At 33.8% G+C, this 22,811-nt stretch overlaps 1 protein-coding gene across 5 annotated transcripts in view; it reads left to right on the forward strand.

The window, feature by feature from the left end:
- Nucleotides 1-22,811, forward strand: part of LOC136037489 (anoctamin-5-like) — a 96,507-nt gene that overhangs the window by 26,091 nt on the left and 47,605 nt on the right. For all 5 annotated transcript variants that reach the window (XM_065720214.1, XM_065720209.1, XM_065720232.1 and 2 more), the window contains 4 exons: nucleotides 7,511-7,674; nucleotides 8,398-8,563; nucleotides 14,379-14,611; nucleotides 16,402-16,562. In XM_065720214.1, the coding sequence (XP_065576286.1) occupies nucleotides 7,511-7,674; nucleotides 8,398-8,563; nucleotides 14,379-14,611; nucleotides 16,402-16,562 (724 nt within the window). The remainder of the gene's footprint in view (nucleotides 1-7,510; nucleotides 7,675-8,397; nucleotides 8,564-14,378; nucleotides 14,612-16,401; nucleotides 16,563-22,811) is intronic.

Here is a 22,811-nt window from a genome sequence, read left to right on the forward strand (position 1 = left end):
TGTAAAGGGCGCAGGATTTTCTAGCATTACTATAAAAAAACAATGAAAAAATAAACATGAAAACGTTTTTTCAAATGAAAGTAAGGAATAGCATTGAAATTTAAAACGAACAGAGATTATAACGCATATGAGGGGTTCTAAAAATACTTTAGCATAAATAGCGAGGTATTTAGGAGGAGATAAATACCTCGCTCTTTATGCTAAAATATTTTTAGTAATTTCAGCTATTTATTCTACGGCCTTTTTGATTAAGGGGTCATTCTTAAAGAATTGGGACAAAACTTACGATTTAGTGTAAAGAGCGAGGTATTAACGAGGGTACAAACCCCCTCGTACACATAATAAAAATATAAGAATATAAAAGTTTGTTACGTAAGTTAATTTTTAACTTACGTATTTTTTTTACTAATAAAAACGTTCGTTGAAAATTAAAAGTTCTGGTAGCCTTTTTAAGTAACCGAAAAATTGGAGGGCAGCTAGGCCTCCTTCCCCACCCCTTTTTCTCAAAATCGTCTGATCAAAACTAAGAGAAAGCCATTTATCCAAAAAAAAAATTAATATACTAATTTCATTTCAATAATTTATGTGCGGAGAGCCAAAATCAAACATGCATTAATTCAAAAACGTTCCGAAATTAAAAAAAAAACTATTTTTTTTTAACTGAAAGTAAGGAGCGACATTAAAACTTAAAACGAACAGAAATTACTCCGTATATGAAATGGGTTTTCCCTCCGCAGTCCCTCGCCCTTTTACGCTAAAGTTTGACTCTTTGCCACAATTTTACTTTTTAAAACAATTAAAAACTTTAGCGTAAAGAGCGAGGGACTGCGGAGGGGACAACCCCTTTCATATACGGAGTAATTTCTGTTCGTTTTAAGTTTTAATGTCGTTCCTTACTTTCCGTTAAAAAAACTAGTTTTTTTTTATTTAATACCATCATAAAATCATCATTCTACGGATGAAGGATGACAGATTACCGAAGATTGTCCTTCTTGGCCAACCGTCTGGGGCTACACGGAAAGCAGGTCGTCCTTGTCTGGGTTTGGAGGATGTCATAAATAAGGATTTAAAGGAAATGGGAACTTCCTGGGAGGGTGTAAAGAGGGAGGCTTTAAATAGATTAGGTTGGAGGAGAAGCGTGCGTAGCTGTGTTGGCCTCAGGCGGCTTGGTGCTGCAGTGAGTTATTAGTAGTAGTTGTAGTAGTAGTATAAAACAAGTCTCGACGAAATGCGCTAAAATTTTTACTGGAGCTGCGGATTTCAGGATCTTACTTGAAAGAAACCTGCCTTTCCTTATATACTTATCCTATATACGCCAATGGCGTAATTTCGTCAAAATCCTGGGTGGAGGCAATGTTTCTAAATCAAGTGAAACTGAAAGTGAAAACTAAAAAACGAGCCATATAGTAACAAAAACGGCAAAGCTATACTAAAGAAAAATGACCTGTTTCTGTGGATGCTTGAATTATTTAGGCTTATTTTAGTTTTGTCAAGATTTTTGGAGAAATTAAATTTCAGCCGGGGGGACTGAGGTCTGGGAGGGACAGGTCCCCCTGCCCCATGGTAAATTACGTCCTGACATACATCCTCTTTTCTTCTGTTTTTCATACCTTTTTGATATTTGATCAACTTCGTCAGATCATTCGATGGTGTTAATTATTAAGTTTAACATTTAATTTTATATTGCCTTTGTGCATTAATTTGAATAATCTCCTGGTATCTTTCTTCTTGAGGGTCGACGCGAATGTTCTCTCTGCTGTACTCCTTGAATGGAAAAACTCTTGAATTATTTGTTTGCTTCAAAGAATCCAAAAATTTGACTATGTTATAGTTTTTCTCACAATGTTTTTTTCGGGGGGTGGGGTGGGTTTTTACATGAAACTGGATAAATAATTTTGGGGTGGGGATTCTGTGTGCCGTGGCAACAATAGCGGTTTAATAGGATTGACGTAGTAGTGTTTTTTTCTTTTTTTTTGTATTTTACGCTATCATGCAGTTTTTCTGTATGTTCTGACTATCCATTTGAGCATAGTCCTCTTCGTAAGTTCGATATTGTGATTTTAAGAAATCAGTCATGGCCTAGAAGAGCAAAATGTTGCAATTAAATTACTTGCTCAAGTCCCCCCAAAAAATCAAGAAATTGTCAAGATAACGACAGCTGTGTAGGGGGGGGACTTTCTGGCAAAATTAGTTTCTTCTTTCAAATGGGTTGCTAGGTTTCGAAAGGGAAGGATCTCAAAAATAGGTGGTAATGCCCTAGCCAAGTCGGCAATATATCTTTTGGTTGAATTATTGCTCAATTTTCCTTTATTATGTATTAAATAAAAAAAAAAATAAACAAACAGTATGTATAAATAAAAAAACAGCTTTTTTTAGCTGAAAGTAAGGAGTGACATTAAAACTTAAAACGAACAGAAATTACTCTGTATATGAAAAGGGCTGTTCCCTCCTCAATGCCCTGCTCTTTACGATAAAGTTTTTTACTATTTTAAAAAGTAGAGTTGTGAGGAAGTGGCAAACTTTAGCGTAAAGAGCTAGGCGTTGAGGAGGGAGAAGTCCCTTTCATATGCAGAGTAATTTCTGTTCGATTTAAGTTTTAAAGTCACTCCTTGCTTTCAGTTGAAAATACTTGCTTTTTATTTAATATCTAAACGTTTTTAAGTTAATAAATGTTTTTATTTTGGCTGACCGCACAGGAAGAAATATTACAAAATTTGCATATTATTTTTTTTCTCTCAGCTCTACTTTTTAAAACAGTAAGAAACTTTAGCGTAAAAGTTTTAATGTCGCTCCTTACTTGCAGTTAAAAACCCATTTTTTTATTTTATTTCTGAAAAGATCCTGCTGTGATCTGAAATAACTACCGCAATCAAGTCGTTCCCAAAGACATAGTTGTTAGGTTTTTCAAATGTGCTGAACATAATGGCTGTCTCAAATTTTGATAAAGTGACTTTGGCAAAAATGAACGCAGGAGGGAGCCTAGGTGCCCTCCGATTTTTTGGTCACTTAAAAGGGCACTAGGATTTTTACTTCCGTTAGAATGATCCCTCTCGCGACATTCTAGGACCGCTGGATCGATACGATCACCCCTGGGGAAAGAAACAAAAACAAATAAACATGCATCCGTGTTCTGTTTTGTGGGCAAAAAATTCAAAGTTACACATTTATGTAGATAGGAGCTTAAAACTTCTACAGTAATGGTCTCTGATGTGCTGAATCTGATGGTGTGATTTTCGTTAAGATTTTATGACTTTTAGGGGGTGTTTCTCACTATTTTTTTTTTAAATAAGGCAAATTTTCTCAGGTTCGTAACTCTTGATGGATAAAACTAAACTTTGTGGAACTTATACATTTAAAATCAGCAAACAAATGCGATTCTTTTGATGTATCTCTTGTTATCAAAATTCCATTTTTAGGGCTTCGGTTACTATTGAGCCGGGTCGCTCCTTGCTGCAATTCGTTACCACGAACTGTTTGGTTACAGTGTTAAACTTAAGTTTTCTCAAATAATTATGGGGGAGGGATTTCAAGTAAACTGAAGTTATTTTTTTAAAGGCTTCTAAGTTTCAAAGAAGGAAGAATCTCGTGAAAGACAATAGAGGCCAAGGGGCAATATCCTAACCACGTTCATCATGTATATGCTCAAAATGTGGATTTTTTCTCAAGTTTCAGCCATCATGTTTTCACTAATAAATTTTCGTATTCTGTAATGATTGTAAGGAGTTTCTCATGTACACTGAAGTTCTTTCTTCAAATGACTTGTAAGTTTCAAAGCGAGAATCGTAATATCAAACAGTTCGTGGTAACGAACTGTAGTAAGGAGCGACCCGGCTCAATAGTAACCAAAAGTCTAAAAGATGGAATTTTGGTACCAATAGCTGCATCAAAAGAATGGCATTTTAATGCTGATTTTAAATATATAAGTTTCATTAAGTTTAGTTTTACCCATCAAAAGTAATGAGCCTAAGAAAATTTGCGTTATTTTAGAAAATAGGGGGAAACACCCCTTAAAAGTCATAGAATCTTAACGAAAATCACACCATCAGAATCAGCGTATCAGAGAACCCTACTTTAAAAGTTTCAAGCTCCCAAATATGTTGACAATGAGGTACAAAAACTCTTTCGTTCCCTATTTTGTTTCGCATTTTGAAAATTGATTTAACTTTGTAACTATGTTTATCCCTTAACATTTATTTTATCATTGTAATTATAATTGTTCTGACGTGCTTATGCTAGCTTGTGTGCTATTTTAACCAATAAATCATATTCTATTCTATTCTATCTACAAAAATGTTATTTTTTTTGTTTGTTCTTTTCCCCCAGGGGTGATCATATCGACCCAGTTGTCCTAGAATGTTGTGAGAGGGCTCATTCTAACGGAAATGAAAAGTTCTAGTGCCCTTTTTAAGTGACCAGGCCCCCTAGGCACCTAGAGGGCACCTAGGCCCCCTCCCACGCTAATTATTTTCCCAAAGTCAACGGATCAAAATTCTGAGATTGCCATTTTATTCAGCGTAATCGAAAAACCTTATAACTATGTCTTTGGGGACGACTTACTCCCCCACAGTCCCCGTGGGAGGGGTTACAAGTTCAAAACTTTGACCAGTGCTTACATATAGTAATGGTTTTTGGGAAGTGTACAGGCGTTTTCAGGAGGATATTTTGGTTGGAGGCAGGGGTTGAGAAGAGGGGGACATGCTAGGGGAACTTTCCATCGAGGAATTTGTCATGGGGGAAGAAAATTTCCATGAAGGGAGCGCAGGATTTACTAGCATTACTTAAAAAAAACAATGAAAAAGTTTTTTTTTTCAGCTGGAAGTAAGTAGCAGCGTTAAAACTTAAAACGAACAGAAATTATTACCCATATGAGGGGTTCACCTCCTCCTAATACCTCGCTGTTTACGCTGAAGTATTTTTAGTATATTCAACTATTTGTTTTGCGGCTTTTGTGATTCAGGGGACATTCTTAATGAATTGGGACAAAATTTAAGCTTTAGTGTAAAGAGCAAGGTACTGACGAGGGGGCTAATCCCCTCATATGTAATAAAAACATAAGAACACAAAAGTTCTTTACGTAAGCTAATTTATAAGTTACGTATATCTTTTACTTATAAAAAGATTCGTAAAAAATTAAAAGTTCTAGTTGCCTTTTTAACTAACCGAAAATCAGAGGGCAACTAGGCTTCCTCCCCCGCTCTGTTTTTCTTAAAATCATTCAGTTATGAGAAAGCCATTTAGCCAACAAAAATTATTTTACAAATTTCGTTTTAATTATTCCTCTGCGGAGAGCCAAAATCAAAACATGCATTGATTCAAAAACGTTCAGAAATTAAATAAAAAAAAGAAGTTTTTTAAATAAAAGTAAGGAGCGATATTAAAACAAACGAACAGAAATTACTCCGTATATGAAAGGGGCTTTTCCTTCCTAACGCCCCACTCTTTACGCTAAAGTTTTTTTTACTGTTTTAAAATGTAGAGTTAAGAGAAAGAGTCAAACTTTAGCGTAAAGAGCAGGGCGTTGAGAAGGAAAAGCCCCTTTCATATACGGAGTAATTTCTGTTCGTTTTAAGTTTTAATGTCCCTCCTTACTTTCATTTAAAAAAACTTGTTTTTTCTATTTAATCACGATCAGAGATAATTGTCTAACTGACTGATTGTTGTTAAAACCCGGTAAATTGTGTATATCATTCTCTGGCCTGTTAAATCAATAGACTCGTTGCCTAAATAGATGTCAGATAGCATATAAAGTTCAGATAAACAACCGCCACACAGCTAACAAGAACGAAGGAATCAATCAGTTTACACAAATTGACCTAAACGACCGGATTTATTCATATGTCATAAATGTTATGTGTCATAAAACGAATCAACTAAAAACCAATTTTTGAAGCGGTGTTTTGTTCTCTTTTCTGCTCATTTTTCATTCTTTTTCACTAAATATGTGCTCAAGAACTAGTTTTTAATATATTTTATTTAGTTTTGTTCTGGCCTTAAATCTGTCATAAAGGACTTTTCTCTTCAACTAGTAACGAAGACCAAACTGCCTTTCCATCACAAACATCAAAAACAAGAACAAAAATAAGGAATTTTTTTCGTAAGACAGTAAAATCTAATTTGAATGAATATTTAATCTTACAAAATGTTTCAAAAAACCAGTCGATATTAACATAGAACCAGTCTGAAATAGACCTTATGAGGGTAGCTGCCAAAAAAGCAATATTATCCCTAAAAATGTGTTTTTAATTATTCTTTTTTAATTTCAATGAATTACCTTGCTTGACACCTGACAGATGTTTTAAAAGAAATCTTGGAAATACTTGCTGTTCCAATAGAAAAAAGGCGCAAGGAGCTCATGAAAACACTCGGTCTGCAGTTTATTATAATTTAGTGCTTCCAACTAAGTCCACTAGAATATAGGAATTCACTAAATATGTGAGGAAATAAGTGATATCCACTATCTATAATAGAAGTCCACTAAATATGTGCTCAAGAACTAGTTTTTAATATATTTTGTTTAGTTTTGTTCTGGCCTTAAATCAGTCATTAAGGACTTTTCTCTTCAACTAGTAACGAAGACCACACTGCCTTCCTTCACAAACATCAAAAGCAAGAACAAAAATAGGGAATTTTTTTCGTAAGACAGTAAAATCTAATTTGAATGAATATTTAATCTTACAAAACTTTTTTAAAAACCAGTCGATATTAACATAGAACCAGTCTGAAATAGACTTTATGAGGCTAGCTGCCAAAAAAGCAATATTATCCCTAAAATTTAATTATTTTAAATTTTAAATTATTCTTCTTATAGTATTTTTAATTATTCTTCTTTAATTTCAATGAATTGCCTTGCTTGACACCTGATAGATGCTTTAAAAGAAATCTTGGAAACACTTGCTGGTCCAATAGAAAAAAGGCGAAAGGAGCTCATGAAAACACTCGGTCTGCAGTTTATTATAATTTAGTGCTTCCATGGTAAAAGTGGGAGTGAACATTGTTTCAACAATCTTCTCAGTTGAGCAAAAGAGAAACCGTTGTATGTTTGTCGTTATTATAAAATGTAACTTGGTCGCAATGTAATTGCGGAATTTGAAAGTTGAATTTATAAGTGCGATCCTGACATAAAGAAATAGAGTGTATGATGGAACAAGAAACACCATTACAACCCGCTTTTCGAAATCGATTTATTTCTATCGTCACAATATAAAATGTCGAAGCTAATACATACAGAAGTAGACTCACACCTAACCTTACGCTGTCATGAGTTTAAAAAAAATGTAGACTGGAAAAAACCTGCCTCTTTGCTACCAACAACGCAGTATTGCTTTGACACTCAGAACTAAACGAGCCCATAAACTTTATCGTTAGAGCTTGGTATCTTTTAAGCTTTGCGAGAAAAAAGAGATGCATGAAGATAAAGAAAGGGAGATGCAAAGAAATACAATTTGCTTTAAGATATTTGTTGTGGCAACACTTTTGAATGTTTAATTTTTTGAAATTCTGTTTTCTTTAGATCCCGGGTTTTTCTCAATTGCATACTGCTACCACAGAAGTCGTTCACCAAGTGAAAAGCCGTTGGGAATGGATACTCGACAAATTTAAGATGGATCCAGATACTTTCAAACCTGAAAAAAAGTTTCGGCTTCATTCCACTTACACAAGAGAAAAGAAGGAGCTGTAAGTAAAGAAAGACAAATTATTAACAAGCTATACAAGAATATATTGTTTCATAACCCTTACAAAAAGAAAGGTTAAAATTTCATCTTGGATCTTTTCTTGCACTAATTCTGCTCTTCATGGTGGTCAGCAGTTGATTGTTAATTCCTTGCAAATGGTGCTGAAGAAAAGAACTGTTAACCATTTTTCTTTAAGAGGTGGTATATGCTGGGTCTTTTGTGTTCTTGTTTGTTGTTGGAATCTAGTTATTAGTATCTCTATTTTGTTTCTAATGTCTAAATTTCGTGTTTGTAAATTAGTTCTGTGTATTTAATTTGGTTTTAATTATTTCACTGCTTCTAAGTTTTAATCCTCACTACAAGGCAGATAGTTCTAAGTTATTAATTCTATCTCTGTTGACTAAATCTTTTTGAATTTTTTATCTTCTTTTCTTAATTATTTTTGGGCTATTTGGTTTTTACTTAATTTGTTTTGACTAAATCTTTCTTATACCATTAACAAAATCTTACTGGATTTGTTTTTCTTAATTATTACTAAACTTTATGGTTTTTATCTGCTTAATCTACCAAATACTAAACTCATGATCTATTTTTTTAAAAGGTTCTTAAATTGCTGGAACATTGCACTTTGTACTACTGAAGTCCTTGTTTATCTATTTAGTTTTATTTTTTAACTAATTTTTGGCTAATCCTATTTTTAACTAATTCTTTTTTTTAAACCAAGGTTTGACGTTAGTGACCAGTTTATGCTGCCTAGTCTAAGGTCAAGAGTTGTCGATTTTATTTTGAACAGGAAGAAGTTTAGTAACGACCCTAATGACCACTTTGCCTTCGGCATAGAGCGACTTATAGAAGAAAAAGCTTATTCTGCAGCATATCCGCTTCATGATGTAAGTTGATTTGACTGTTTTAAGTTTCAAACTACGAAGGACAATATTTTTTATCATCATGATAATATGTAGCTGTCTTACCTAACTTTGGACGATTGTATACCTTAAACTGTATCTGATATATGTTTATGTAATGCAAATCGATAAACCTTTCATACTATTTTGTGGTGTACGACTTTCGGTCCGTGTGCCCTTGTGCCATACAAATATTATGAATTAACATCAGGAAACGAAATTGAATTGAGAAATGAATTTTATGCCTGTGTTTTGAATTATTTAGGATAGCAGGTACATTTATTCACAAGCTACTGTCGTGTTGTGGAAAAACTGAAGTTTTGATTTATTTTTTCCCTGACCAGTGGGTTATAGCTTGGAAATTGGAAGAAATAAAAATTTGGAACTTTTGTTCTATGTGAGAATTTTGGAATGTAGAAGAAAGGTTTGTTTGAATTACAGACTGCTTGTGATCATGAAAAAATTGGCTTTTCCCCCTGCCCTTTAAATAATAAAAAATAATTAGTAAAAAAAAAATAATAGTGAAAAAAGAAAATAATAAAAACTAAACAAAAAAGTATGAAAACTAATAGAATGTAAATGAAATATTAGTAATGGTAAAAAAAAAATAATGAAAAAGAAATTGTTAGCTCTGATCTTACTGAGTAAAATTACAAGGTTAAGATCATTAATATGCTTTAACAACAGCATTCTTTAATATCTTGAGTATTGGAATATTAACAAGTTAAATGCTCGCACCATGCACATACGCAAGAATTTTCTCGGGAAAGGTCAGGTACTATTAGAAATATTTGATAATTCGGATAAAAAGTACCCAGAATTTTTTTCTCGGAAATTTTGCAACAGGGAATTTCTTGTTCGGAAATAATTGTTTCAAATCTTAGTCATGATCCAAACGGTTATAAAATTTGTACTCATTTCCTTGGTTTGCTACTGATTTCGAAGATTTATTAGGAAAATCGTTAGTTTCAAACAACGAAAAACTCACATTTCTATCATCTAGAACCCGGCATTGGAATCCTACAGTTCCGGAAATTGTTTGATAAAACCGATATTCAGATTTTTTGTCATTTTATAAATTTTAAGGTTTAATTGATTTTATGAAATTTCCCACATTTCTATCATCTAGAACTTGATATCGGAATCCTACAGTTGTGGGAAGTGGTTTGGTAAATTCGAAAGTCAGATTTTTGTCGTTTTATAAATTTCAAGTTTTAATTAATTTTTATGAAATTTTCTACAGCATGGGGTCAGAAAAATACTGTCACTAGTCCTGGCATTATCTAACCAAAAGTAAGGGGCGAGGATTTTCTGGATTCTTTTCATTAGCACACCCAACACGAGTTATTAGATCTGAACCAAATGTGGGAAGTAAAAAAAAAATGTGGGAAGTGTAAAGTGTCTTAGTTGTGTATCTTCCGACCATCATGATATCTACTAGAATTTTTCATCTACTTTATTCATTTTTTTTTATCAAAGGTTTTTTTTTCAAACTTTGAAATATATCATAAAAAATGTCTCCGTTTCGGTGAGAAGTAAGAGACAATGTCTTACAATGTCATTTATACTGTCCAGACCAGATCCTGCTTCCTTACCTTACCTTAGTTCCTCCGGAGCCATTAGTGGCGCATAAGGTGTCGACAAAGTCTCCCGTCGTTCGGAAGCGATGCTACAGTGGTGACGACATCTTCCCATTCAAGTAATAACGAGGTCTCAGTCGTCATCAGATCTTGGTCAAAAGTTCGCCGCAAAATGTCCTTTGAACGACCTTGTCTCCTACTGTCACCTGGTTTCCAGTCGTGGACTATCCGAGGAAGGTGGCGTGACGGTCCTCTTTCTGAGTGAATTAATGAAATTTTTCACAAAATGAAGTTTTCCGAAAAAAAAACAACTAGCTAAATTGAACTGAAGACTGGAAAAACAAGTCTATAGAACAGCTCGAATTAAAAAAACAACAGATATCACTATCAAGGCATAAATGAGATTAAAAACGAAAAGAAATTACAATGAATAATGAATTCATTAAAACGAACGAAAACTACCAGAAACAGTAATAACGTTAAAATCTCCGAAGTCTTCTAAAGGCCAGGGCGTCATTTGTGATTTACCGAAAACTGAATATATTTTAAGCATATCCTCTATCATACCGTTAACAAATTCAATTATGCTCAGATTCCCATGATTGAATATCGTTATTTTAATATGAACAACAATCTAAATTCGTTAGTTCTTTTCAGTACTCTTGGTTTTTATGGTGATTTTCTTTCTTTTTTGTTGTTCATGTTTTGAAGAATAAAAACCACAGGGTTCGAAATAAACTTCTTATTTCATAAAATGTAAGTGACATTAAAACGCCTAGAGTTTTGAGATGGAGCGAAGGAATCACTCCTGTCTATATATCGGATTAGTGTGAGAATAATATTTTTGTTGCAGTTTTTGTTGTTGTCATGACAACGAAAATTGGAACACTCAAGATAAAAATTGTGTTTGTAAGTGCGCAATTGACGCCTTGACCTTTAGAAGGCTTAGATTCCGTTACCCCTGTTCTTGGTAATTTCTGTTCATTTTAAGTTTGACTTTGCTATTAGTTGTAATTTATTTTTGCTTAAGGTCTCATTTGATCATTGATATTAATTTTTGTTCGTTTTAAGTTTGAATTGGTAAATGACTTTTTATTTCTGCTCCTCTTTAGTTATGTGTAGCTCTTTATTTTTCTTTGTAAAATTTTCTTTTTTGAATTTTTTTAAGTAATTTTGTTTGTTTTTTATTGACATTGTTTTTTTCATAGGTTTGTAAAAGCAATATCAAAAGCAATATAGATGTTTTTTTAAGTTGGCTTTGATTAAGAATTAAAAATTTGCTTGCTATTTCTGTTTTGGCCAATGATTTACAACAATACTAACAAATTGGGGAGGGGAATATTCTTCGAATAGTTTACAAATCTGCAGAATTTTAGGCCTTATACAGGGCTAAAGCCATCCTGACCCTCATCCTGGTGTAACCTTGAATATAGACGAACGTTGATCAACCCTTTTATTATAAGAATCTTAAAATTTCTATTTTGTTGTTTACACTAAAAACAATGAAAAATTTGTGCTAAAAATAAAAAATAAATAAAAATCAGTCATTGGAACCAAGTTTGTTTCTTGGTTGAATTTCCCATTTCTTATTTCAGGCATCTCCAGCCCAGGAATTAAAGAAAAAAAGTTAGCATATGAAAAACTAGAATAATTCGCAATAAAAATCTATAAAACTGTAATCTTTTTCAAAAATTTATTATCCATCATAAGCTCCCTGTGGTGGCGCAGTGGATTTGACCTTAGCTTGGTAATACAGGACCCAGAGATCGAATCACGCTGCAGGAATGCACTGCAGGGCCGACGCAGGGACCTTAGTAGTCAAGAAGCGTCGTTAATTTTTAAATAATAATAATGCTCCCTGTGGTCCATCATGGTCAAAATTTAAAATCTACTAGACCACCCCCAGTCTAATATCCCTTACAGTTTTAACTGTGTCTTTTAAGCCATCAGTTTCCGTTTCCAAAATATTAAATATAAGTATTTTTATAACGTAGATTTATAGTGTCTTTCGATTTAGCACTACTCTTTCCCCAAGTCATATTTCAGCATTAACCCCCCTCCCCCCTAAACATTCTCTAAAAGTTTCAATTTAATACCTTAAGCTGTTCCTGAAACATTGTTTATGCACCACGACTGCAAACGGGCATTATATAATGTCTTTTGATATATCTAGCTGCTCAACTGTACATCAGTCATAAGTCTTATTGGAACTTATTGCAAAAAAAATGCTGTTTATGCATACACAGGATAAAAAAATTGGTTATCTTTTTCCCCTTTCCCTCAAAATTAGATTTGAATATGCCCAATCTTTTCCATTTCTTTTCTCTAACAGTGCCTGGAAGTTTCAACTTTATCTCCCAAGCCCTTTCCAAAGTGTTGTAGCCCTGTTATTTCGAATGCCTGAACACGCTTGCTGTCTTTCGATTTGTCTCTTCCCTCCTATTTCCCCGCTTCAAAATTATACATCCATTTGACTTTCGCATGCACCTTAATTTCACCCTCAAAACACATCTTAAGTAATCCTCAATTTCAAATCGATTCCTCAAGTCATTTCCAAGGTTTTGCAAATATTCAAAAACTCAGGTAAACGTATAAAGATTTTCAAACGTATAGAACTCAAACTCAAAAAAACGTATGGTCTTTTGATTAACTCAGGTACACGTGTTCAAAGTATATTTTTTGGGAACTTTGGCAATCGTGATCTAGTGAATGATCCGTAAGAACTAACTCGAAACACAACTAATTAAGAACCAAGTTTTTTGGCAAATTGTAAGGTCCCCTGTCAACAAATTCCGCGTCTTGTCCCAAAAGATGATCTCCGAAAGTTTTTAGCTAATCGGTCACCTATGATCGAACATAACTCCCTTTATTAATTCTAGAGTATATGTGCAAACAAATAGCAACTTGCATTGTTTACGATCCTCGTCCGGGGGGGTTATGGTGATCCAACAGTTCATGAGAAATACTGTAGAAAATGTCCACTATTTGAACGAAACGGCTATTATACAATTTTTACTGTGGGTCTTTGGTGGTGTGGAAAGCGTGATGGGAAAATGACCCAAAAGGGGGACTGGCTGCCTTCCGGTCTTCGTCGACTGTTAAAACTGTTAAAAACTAGAACCTCTAAATTCCAATTTTAGTGACCAATTTTGTTCTAGAGATATTGCAGAGATCCTCAAGTATCGTCTTTGACATAGACACTAAAGTTTAAGCTTAATACCAAAGACTCAATTCACTGCTTGGCTTGGTAACGCTTTAAAGACCATGCAACTTGAAAAACAAGAGATAGATTTATTTAACAGAAGAACCAGCAATGTTAGTTTAAGAGTCGTTTGGCTGTGACAGTGGGAAAATTAGTGGTTTTTCTTATTTTTATCCTAGTGTGAAAACTGGATGAATCCTTTTAGGGGAAGGTGGAATGGATTTCCTGGAAAGGCCTTGTCTCTCTACTCTGTCTATGACTAAGCCAATTATTGTTTAGGCCATACATAAATTAAAAGATCAAAGTTAAGTTTTTCTATATTTTTGGAAGGGGGGCTTCTTTATTCAATGCAAATTTGTCAAGCAAAAATGACTTTAAAGTTGCAATAGTTACTCAGATCTGCATTTTAAATCAGCAAATCAGTGATTTTTGATTGCATTTGTCATGCTAGAAAAAACTATTTGCGGTTTTGAGTGGGGGTGTTTTAGGAAATTTTGTAGTTCAATTTAAGCCTTTGGATTTGGTCGGGGGTGGTGGTGGTACCGCCATTGATGAAATTAGTGTGTGGACCAGGACTGGTTTCAAAAACCCGCTTCCAAGAAAAAGTAAGGCCTAAAATTGCTTTCTTTAGACCTTAGATCCGCCTGTGCCTCCAGAGACACCCAGAGCATCAAGAAGGAGACACCAATCTTCTCACAAGTTTGCTGCTGCTATTATGTCCTCCCACTGAGGCTTGATTGAGGTGTCTATATTTCGCAGATCTGACTGGAACATTCTTTACATGGTGTTTCTGAGCCTGCCTCTTCGGCTTGTACCAGATGGTAGCCAGTGGAGGGCTGCATTCGGTATTCGGGAATTTTCCATACGTGGCCAAGTACGTGGTTAAGTACGCATTACGTGGTCAAGGTATCTTCATCGACAAACTGTCATTACATCTGCCACAAGAACATTTTCGATTATCGTCAAATATTGTGATTCACTAACTTCAGGTATATTTAATAAAAGTTCTTTTTTAAAGGGTGACTCGCGCACTCCCGGAAACATTAGGTACAAATTGGCTAGGCATTGGGCATCCCTGTGGAAAGCCGTCAAGTATCAGCCCCTTGATCATATCAAAGAGTATTTTGGCGTGAAAATCGGACTTTACTTCGCTTGGCTGGGGTTCTATACTCATACGTTGATTTTTGCGTCTGTTGTCGGCTTATTTTGCTTCTTTTATGGTTTGGCAACTCTGGACAACAATATACCAAGGTAAATATCTTAGTTTTTAGATATAGTGTGCCCAACACTTCTTTCTATGACAACTGCCTTAATTTGTTTTTATTATCTCACTATGGCTCTTTCGTATTTCCTGTTTTGTCATGTTATGTTTCCTGTTATTTTATGTCATTAAGGTTGCCAGGGCAAAAAGAGCATTTAAGTCGTATGGCACACGACCTGAGAACAAAATTATTTTATTCTGAAATTTAGTTTTACTGACCGCTCCGAAATTCAAAAATTCGGTTTTATCCTATTCGAAGCGTCAATACCTTTCTCGAGAGTGACATTACCATATCCCCCTTCTTTATCCCTCTATTTGAATCAAAGTCAATCATGATTGTTGAATTAAAATCAAGTTGCCGTCAAGCAATGTCTAATTGGAGAAAAATCCAAACAGATAGTTTTACTGAGACGCAAAGCTGGAATAGCCTTTTTTAGAATTGTATTAAAATGATGTCGTTTTCATTTCTTAATAGATAGTCTGTCATCTATCTGTCCATCCTAGGGCAGAACTAAGGTAGCTAACCATAGAACTAAGGAATGATTGAGATTTTTGGGTTGACTCATGACATGTAATGTCCACTGGACTTATATGTCCCACTAGTCACGTATCTAACTATAATAACGCTTATTACAAAAGAATATGTGTCCATCATTTTTAAGATGCGATAATACTCGTGGCTTCAAGAAGGACACACACACATATATATATATATATATATATATATATATATATATATATATATATATATATATATATATATATATATATATATATATATATATATATATATATATATATATATATATATATATATATGATCATACTGTTGATCAAAGTTTGATCAAAACTTTCCCTGAATGGAATTATATTAATTTTTTTTTTTACCATTAAAACAAATATTTCAGTCAATGGTTTCGTAATACGAAATTGTTCTTTACCTGACAACACTTTAATGGTCACTATTCAATTTACTCCCTCCTGTTCTAAATAAAACCCGAATGAATTCTTACTACCTTAAGAAAGATAGCCTTGAAAAATGAGCTATATTAACTATGTTAGAACCTCAAGTCAAAAGGCAATATTAAGCCTTTCGAAACCTACACGAGATTATAAAACAGTTTGATGGGATTTGCGTAGTATTGTTGTCCCCGTATTGGATTTGTCTTTTGAATATTTGCTTAATAATATATATTGTTTTTCGGGTCGAGTTTCTTTTTTTTCTTTTCTTCTTATTTTAGAGTGTTTATTCATCCAGATAGATTGATGGGTAGATGGACAGATCTATTGAACCACCCAACAATAAATTTGAACAATAAAAGCCCATTCAATATCATATACCTCCCGCAAGACTCTACGGCTAGGAATGCAGGGAGAAAAAAAAGTAAAAAAAAAAGAAAAAAAAGAATGACCATTATCAGCCAACTCTGATTCTGTTATTTTCTTCTGTGTTTCTCTAATTTGTTTAATTTAATTGGTTTAATATAATATGTTTAATTTGATTTAACTGGTGTTTAATCTAATTTGTCTTACTTTTTTCTTTTTTATCTGGGACAGCTGTTTAATCAAATTTTCTCCCATTAAAGTAAACATTAGTTCCGACGGATACTCAAATACGAAGAGCATCATTCTTTATTTTGGGACTGTGGAATAGGTTCTCCTCATATTGAGTTGAAGGTTGTAGTTTCAAGGCTCAATCAAGGTCGTGGAATGGTCTTTAAATATTTTCAGCCTGCTGGCATGTCTTTGCTGTGAGTGATTTAGGTTATTTTCTTTTCAGTCAAGAAATATGTGATCTGTCGAAGAGCGTTACAATGTGTCCTGTTTGTGACAAATTTTGTGACTATTGGGATCTATCTGAAACATGTCTACATTCGAAAGTCACTTACCTTTTTGACAACTCTAGTACAGTCTTCTTCGCGATTTTTATGTCTTTTTGGGGTAAGTCTATTTTCTCCATTTTTAAACAAACGAATTCGTTTTCAGATACAGTTTGAGGTTATTAACTAATCATTGAACTTTTAAGAGGATTATATTCCATAATGAAACAGCCTATCTCGTCCATTATAAAGTTTTTTAGTTTGTGTGGTCAAACTATTTACAATAAATTTGGCTGTTTTGGCGTAACTTGTAGAACTTGCATAAGCAATCCGAATAAACGACAGAAAACTAATAGCTGACTTCTAATTTCCCCAAAATCTTAGAAAAATCTTGTAACTCCTCTTGTTTTGTGCCAGAGACAGATATGTTTAGTTTTAGAAAAACATACCATTAGGAAGTGTAATTTTTTTTTTCAATGCAGAATTTTCTTTTTAAGATTCAAGAAAAGTTTGTCCCTAAAAACGTTCTTGTACACCTGCTAGGAAAATGTCAAAAATCATCCCAAAGGAAATATCATTTGATCAATTTGACAGCTCTGAATTTTCTGTCGTGCAACCTGCTTTGATTGGAAATTTTGCCGACGCAATTGCATTGTCTTTTTTTAATAAATTTGTAAATTCTCAATAGGTGTCAATTATATATAGTCCCCTGGGAGACGTCGCTAATACGCCCTTTGCCTTTGAGATAGTCAGCTGAATTTGAAGCTCACAAAATGATGTTTAAGGTACCAAATCCTCTTCAGTATCGAATGCATTTGGCTATTGACGGGCATATCCGTGGCTACACAAAATATGGAAAATATATACCCAACTAAGATTGTCTTATTCTACTTACTGAGTTTAGGTAATGGGCCTTTGCATTAATACATCATGTTCGGTATTTAAATAGTGATTACAAGGTATCCTGCTTGTAATAAATTTTGTAATTATTGAATACTTTCGTAAAGATGTCTATATTTTGAAGTTGCTAACCTTTCTGATATGGTTAATGAAAAGAAAATATTAAAAATGGGAGAAACCTTCTCATAGATAATGAATTTCCCAAATGCAAAAGATAGTAGTAAGGGAAGTATAAATAATACAAATGCAGCAGAACGAATAATGAGTACTGCTTTTCCCAAGACAGTGAATGAACAAAACCTACTGAGTATTTCGGCCCTATATGTAAGGGTCATCTTCAGCAAAGAAAATAATAAAAAATATAATACAAAAAACACTTACAATAAGATTTTAGGAATAATTTTATTCCCTCTGCATCATTCCAGAAACGTTTGTTGATTAATAATGTTCGTGTGTTTTTCCCTAAACTATTAAAATGAAAAATATCTTTGGTCAAATGCTCCCTATAATTGTTCTTGCTCCCCATATTCATTATCTTGGGAAAAAAAGTCCACATTGTTCTCACTTCCGTATTTGTATTATGAAAAGGTAGTGTGGTCTTCGTCATTATCCGGCATCTAGGACTCCATGCATGGAATTGTTTACCTACGACTTTGAGAAACATGGATAATTTTCTTGAATTTCGGCAGGAATTAAAGCTATTTTGCCTTAATATATATGGTTTTGATAGTTGAGTGGACCTCAAGTGGAGCCAAGATGTTGGTTTTGTTCTTGGCGATACTGGTCAAGTGGTTTTAGTTTCTTTTTGTTTTGTCTTTTTTGAAGTGTCATTCTTTGTCGATTGAATTGCAGGGTAATTGAATTTTTTTCTTCTTCTTTTCTTTTCTTTTTCTTTTCCTTTTCTTTTCTTTTTTCTTTTCTTCTTCTTTTCGTATTGTTTTTATTTGTATGTGTATTGGGGTTGTAAGCCCAAACAAGCTTTGCTTCGGACCATTTGCTTGTTTTGTTTTGCTATTTATATTAATAAACCCGTCTTTCTCTCTCTCTATTGAAGTATAAATAATGAAAGAAGTCCGAATATTTCGGCCTCGCATCCGAAAGCTCTTATCAAAAAGAAAAAAAGACCTAGCTTTATGACATTAACGCAAAAACGACGAGAAAAAGCAAACGCTATACAAAAAAAAAGAAAATGAAAGAAACATGTATTACATAAACTATAGCTGTTGCTTTTAAGCAAGTCTTATTGGATAACTAAAGGCTGAATATACAAAGTAGGGTGAGCATTCACAATTTTGTAAGCATGAATTATTCTCTGATATGAGATTATCTCATAAACTATAGTTGCTGAAACTCTAGCTATCGGTCTTGGAAATTATGCACCTTTTTGACAAGTCCAGTACCGTCTTCTTATTTCGATTTTTTGTCTTCTCGGGGTAAGTACATTTTTTTTGGGTTCAGATCGACTTTGTTTGCTGCTAGAATTTTAAACCCTATTTTATGAAGAATGTTCCATTTTGATCTATTCATATTACTCCTTACTTTTAACGCTTTTTTAAGGAATGGTGTCAACTTCAGTTAGGCAGATGCAAGTGGAAAGGTCAGTTTTTTATTTTATTTAGAAATGACAAGGAATAAAGTAGCCAGAAACGGTAACAATTTTTTATCATTCCTGAACTTAACTTGAAAGAGAAGACATCATTCTTTCATAAAAAAAAAGAAATTTTCTTCTATTCGTTTTAGTTAATTAAATTTATATTTTCTTAACAAAATGTAGAAACTGAGGAATGAATTGGAATGGCGCATTCTTAATAATACAGGCGTTTTGGTTATTGCTTTGTAATATAATTCTTGGTTATAGGGAACTTTTGATTGTTGACTGTAATCTCTTGCTATGCAGAACATGGAAGTTCGTACCCGACTAAGAATAAAAAGGTTTCACATGGTTTTTTAAAGGGTAAACGTCAGTGGTTGGATTATAGTAACGAATGTCTGCAGTGGATATTAATGAGCACAACTACTATATATGCAGAAGACTAATCCTTTAGGGGGTCTAGAAATAAGCTTTCGTGTTTATGCTAGGAATGTATCCTGAATAAGACCCCGTGAAGCCTGCTCTTGGAGTGAAATATATTCCAAATTTACACACATTTTCAGCTGGTCGGATGAAGGTTAAAATTATAGTATGGAAAACGCTTATTTTTAAACCTATTTTATTTATTTTATTTATAGTTATATAAATATTTTATTTTTTATATAGTTATTTTATTTTATTTATAGTTATTTTATTTATAGTATGGAAGACTCTTATTTTTTCGGTCGAAAATCTTGCAGGATGCAATTAAATTCTGATTGTCAATTTTACAATCAGATTGTCAAGTAAAGAGACCTTTTGGTTTTGTTTGGCTCCTTGCTTCTTTCTGCACTTCCTCAATATTAGAAAGCATAAAACAAATCAGATTTTGTATTTAGGCTGCTAAGTTCATAGTCAGCTGCTATGGCCTTAGTCAAAACCAATTGGTGTATCTTGGATTATCGCAAAAGGTGAGATACGGAGAACAGTTTTGCATGAACTCTGTACAACATCATTTGAGTTAACACTCAGAAATCTCATTTCTGAAGCTTCTAACGAGTCAAAAAACAATCACTCCAGAATTATTTGCTTTTCTTCACAGATATCTGGCTTCAAAATGAGATTAATCTTAATGTATTCATTTCTAGACTTCTTTGTGTCGTAAAAAATCAATGTATTTTGAGCTATCTTCATTTTGACGCATAAACTTGTTACGGAGGCCCCTGCTTGATTCATCTTTATGAAACAAGTCTGAAACAGTTGCGAACAAAATATTCAAGATTTATTACTTAGCAGTCCCTGGTAAAATTATTTAATAGCTTGTTTACCCTTTCATTGCAAACCATAAATAAATATGGTTGTATGAAAACAGATGACACAGAATTCTATTCACAATAGTGCCATGCACCCTTGACATGGTACTGCACTACTCATATTTAGCCTATTACACGTTTATTGACAAATAATTATTAATTCCTAAATTATCATGATTTTTATAAACTAGTTCTGATTTGCATAAACTAGTTCTTTCTGTAATTGGCTTCGTTTTGGCCTGTACAGCCGCATACTTAATGCCTGGATGGTCACCCTTGGCCTCTCAAGAATGGTAAATTCTCTCAGGAAATTGGAAAAAATAGATTTAAGCTCGGAAACAAATTTTTGGAAGTCTTCGCTGGTAGCATAGAAAAAAAAGTATGGTGCTCGTAATAGCAAATGATTTGTGTCGTTTCTTCTAAATTTATACGTCTCTGAGTACAACCCTTGACATTTTTTCGATATTTTTTTTCTTCAGAGTGAGCCGTTTAAAAAAAAAGCCTTCTTGTATTCGTGTATGGCTGTGAACAGAATCTTGATGGCCTTTAGAAACATCTTCTAGTCGTAACTGTAATTTTAGATGGTTTAGAAAATCTCTTAACCTGTTTGGGTCTTATCTAAGTAAATATATATTTGAATGGTGGAATCCAAACAACATGTGAATATGATGTCGAATCCGAAGTCTTACAGGAATCCCCCTTGGTCCGCAAATATTTGCTATCAAACATTTCTTGGTAACAAGCTGTAAGTAAGGAGCAACTCAGCCCAATAGTAGTGGAAACTCTAAAAGACAGAATTTGATAATAATAGTCCGAGAAATAGCTTTTTTTGCTTATTCCAAATATGTAAAATAAGTTTAATGTTATCCATCAAAGTCTATGAGCCTGACAAAATTTGCTTGATTTTTGAAAAAAGGAGGAAACACCCCAAGGAAAAATCAAGCAATATTAATGACAATCACACCATCAGATTCAGCATATCAGAAAACTGTGCTTAGGGGTTTCAAGCTCTTATCTACGAGAATGTGGAATTTTGTATTTTTGTTTTCCCAGAAGAAAGGTCACGGATGCGTGTCTATTTGTTCGTTTGTTTGTTTTCCTTTTTTCTTCCAGGGGTGATCAAATCGAATCAATGTTCCTAGAAAAACCCAAGAGTGCTATTTCGAACGGAAGTCAAAAGTCGTAGTGTCCTTTTTAATTGACCAAAAAGATTGAAGAGCAACTAGCCCCTCAACTGTGCCCCCTTTTTTCCCAATAACACCTAATAAAAATCTTGAGATGATCATTTGATTTAGTACAGTTGAAAAGTCCAGTTACTCTGCCCTTGGGGAGACTTGTCCCCCCATAGTCCCCAGGAAAAGTGCCGTAAGTTACGCCATTCACCCATTCTTCACATATACTATTGACATTAGGAAACATACGGAAATTTTGGGAACGAGACATTTTCTGCAGTGAGGGATTATTTTCCACGGACAGAATTTTCTATGGGAAGGAAAGTTTCCGGAGGCAATTTTCCAGGGGAAATTTACAAAGGAGGGGAGGGATTTCTCGGTAAGATCTGAAATAAATGGTTAGAAATTAAATAAAAACCGAGCAATGTTTTTCAACTGAAAGTGATGAGCAACGTCAAAACTAAGAACGAGAAGAAATTAATTAGGGAGGGCTGCGGAAGGGCTGCCCCTTCCGCAACCCTTGCTTTTTACACTGAAGATTGATTTCTCGTCACATTTTTGAAGAAAGATTGTTTAAACACTAAGACTAAAGAGTGAGGGATTGAGCAGGGGGTCGCCCCACGTCATATACGAAATAATTTCTCTTTGTCTTGTGTTTTAATGCTGCTCCTTACTTTCAGTTATTTTTTGTTGTTGTTTAATATGTACTAATGATATATGTGGACGTTTGTCTAATGTTTCTCATTCGGTAAGTGGCAGAGACCTAAATGTAATCTCTGTAAAATCAGCATTTTTATTTGGAGATGATTTTAATCTGACGGTATTTGTGAAAACATAAGAAGAATTTGTCAATACGGTTGAGCATGACATATGTTTATTTCAGATATAGACTGGGTTGAATAGGGTTCAAACAAAACTTTAAGAAGTCTAATGTTGTGTTATTTGATCGTTCTAAAATGTATTTCCGCTGGATAGAACATATGACTAGGTAATTAGGTATATAAAGCTTTAAGAGAAGAACAGCGTAGTTTTAGGAAGTGAAGAGGATGCTTTGACCGAATTTTCGTGGTTGAATTTATGACCGAGAAGCTTCTGAACTATCCGACCTCTTTAGTCTTCTGTTTTCTAGATGAACAGGTATTTGTTTCAGCTGATAATAAATTCGTAGTGAAGATCCCATCCTATCCTGCCATCGTTTGTAAGTTAAGAACAACGCATATTCCTTAGCTCTGAAAATAAAACCTTCAAAAACGGTGGAGCTTTCTTTCCTTTCACTTATGGTTTCTTGATTTGAATTATTTTCGTCTACTTTTATTTTATTCCTGTATTTTCGATGTAATTCCTTAAATTAAGTATTTTTTTTTTCCAAAAAAAAAAAAAAAAAAAAAAATACTGCTTTTCTATGACGAACAAAT

This window comes from Artemia franciscana, chromosome 2, assembly GCF_032884065.1.
Source record: "Artemia franciscana chromosome 2, ASM3288406v1, whole genome shotgun sequence".
Lineage (NCBI taxonomy): Eukaryota > Metazoa > Arthropoda > Branchiopoda > Anostraca > Artemiidae > Artemia > Artemia franciscana.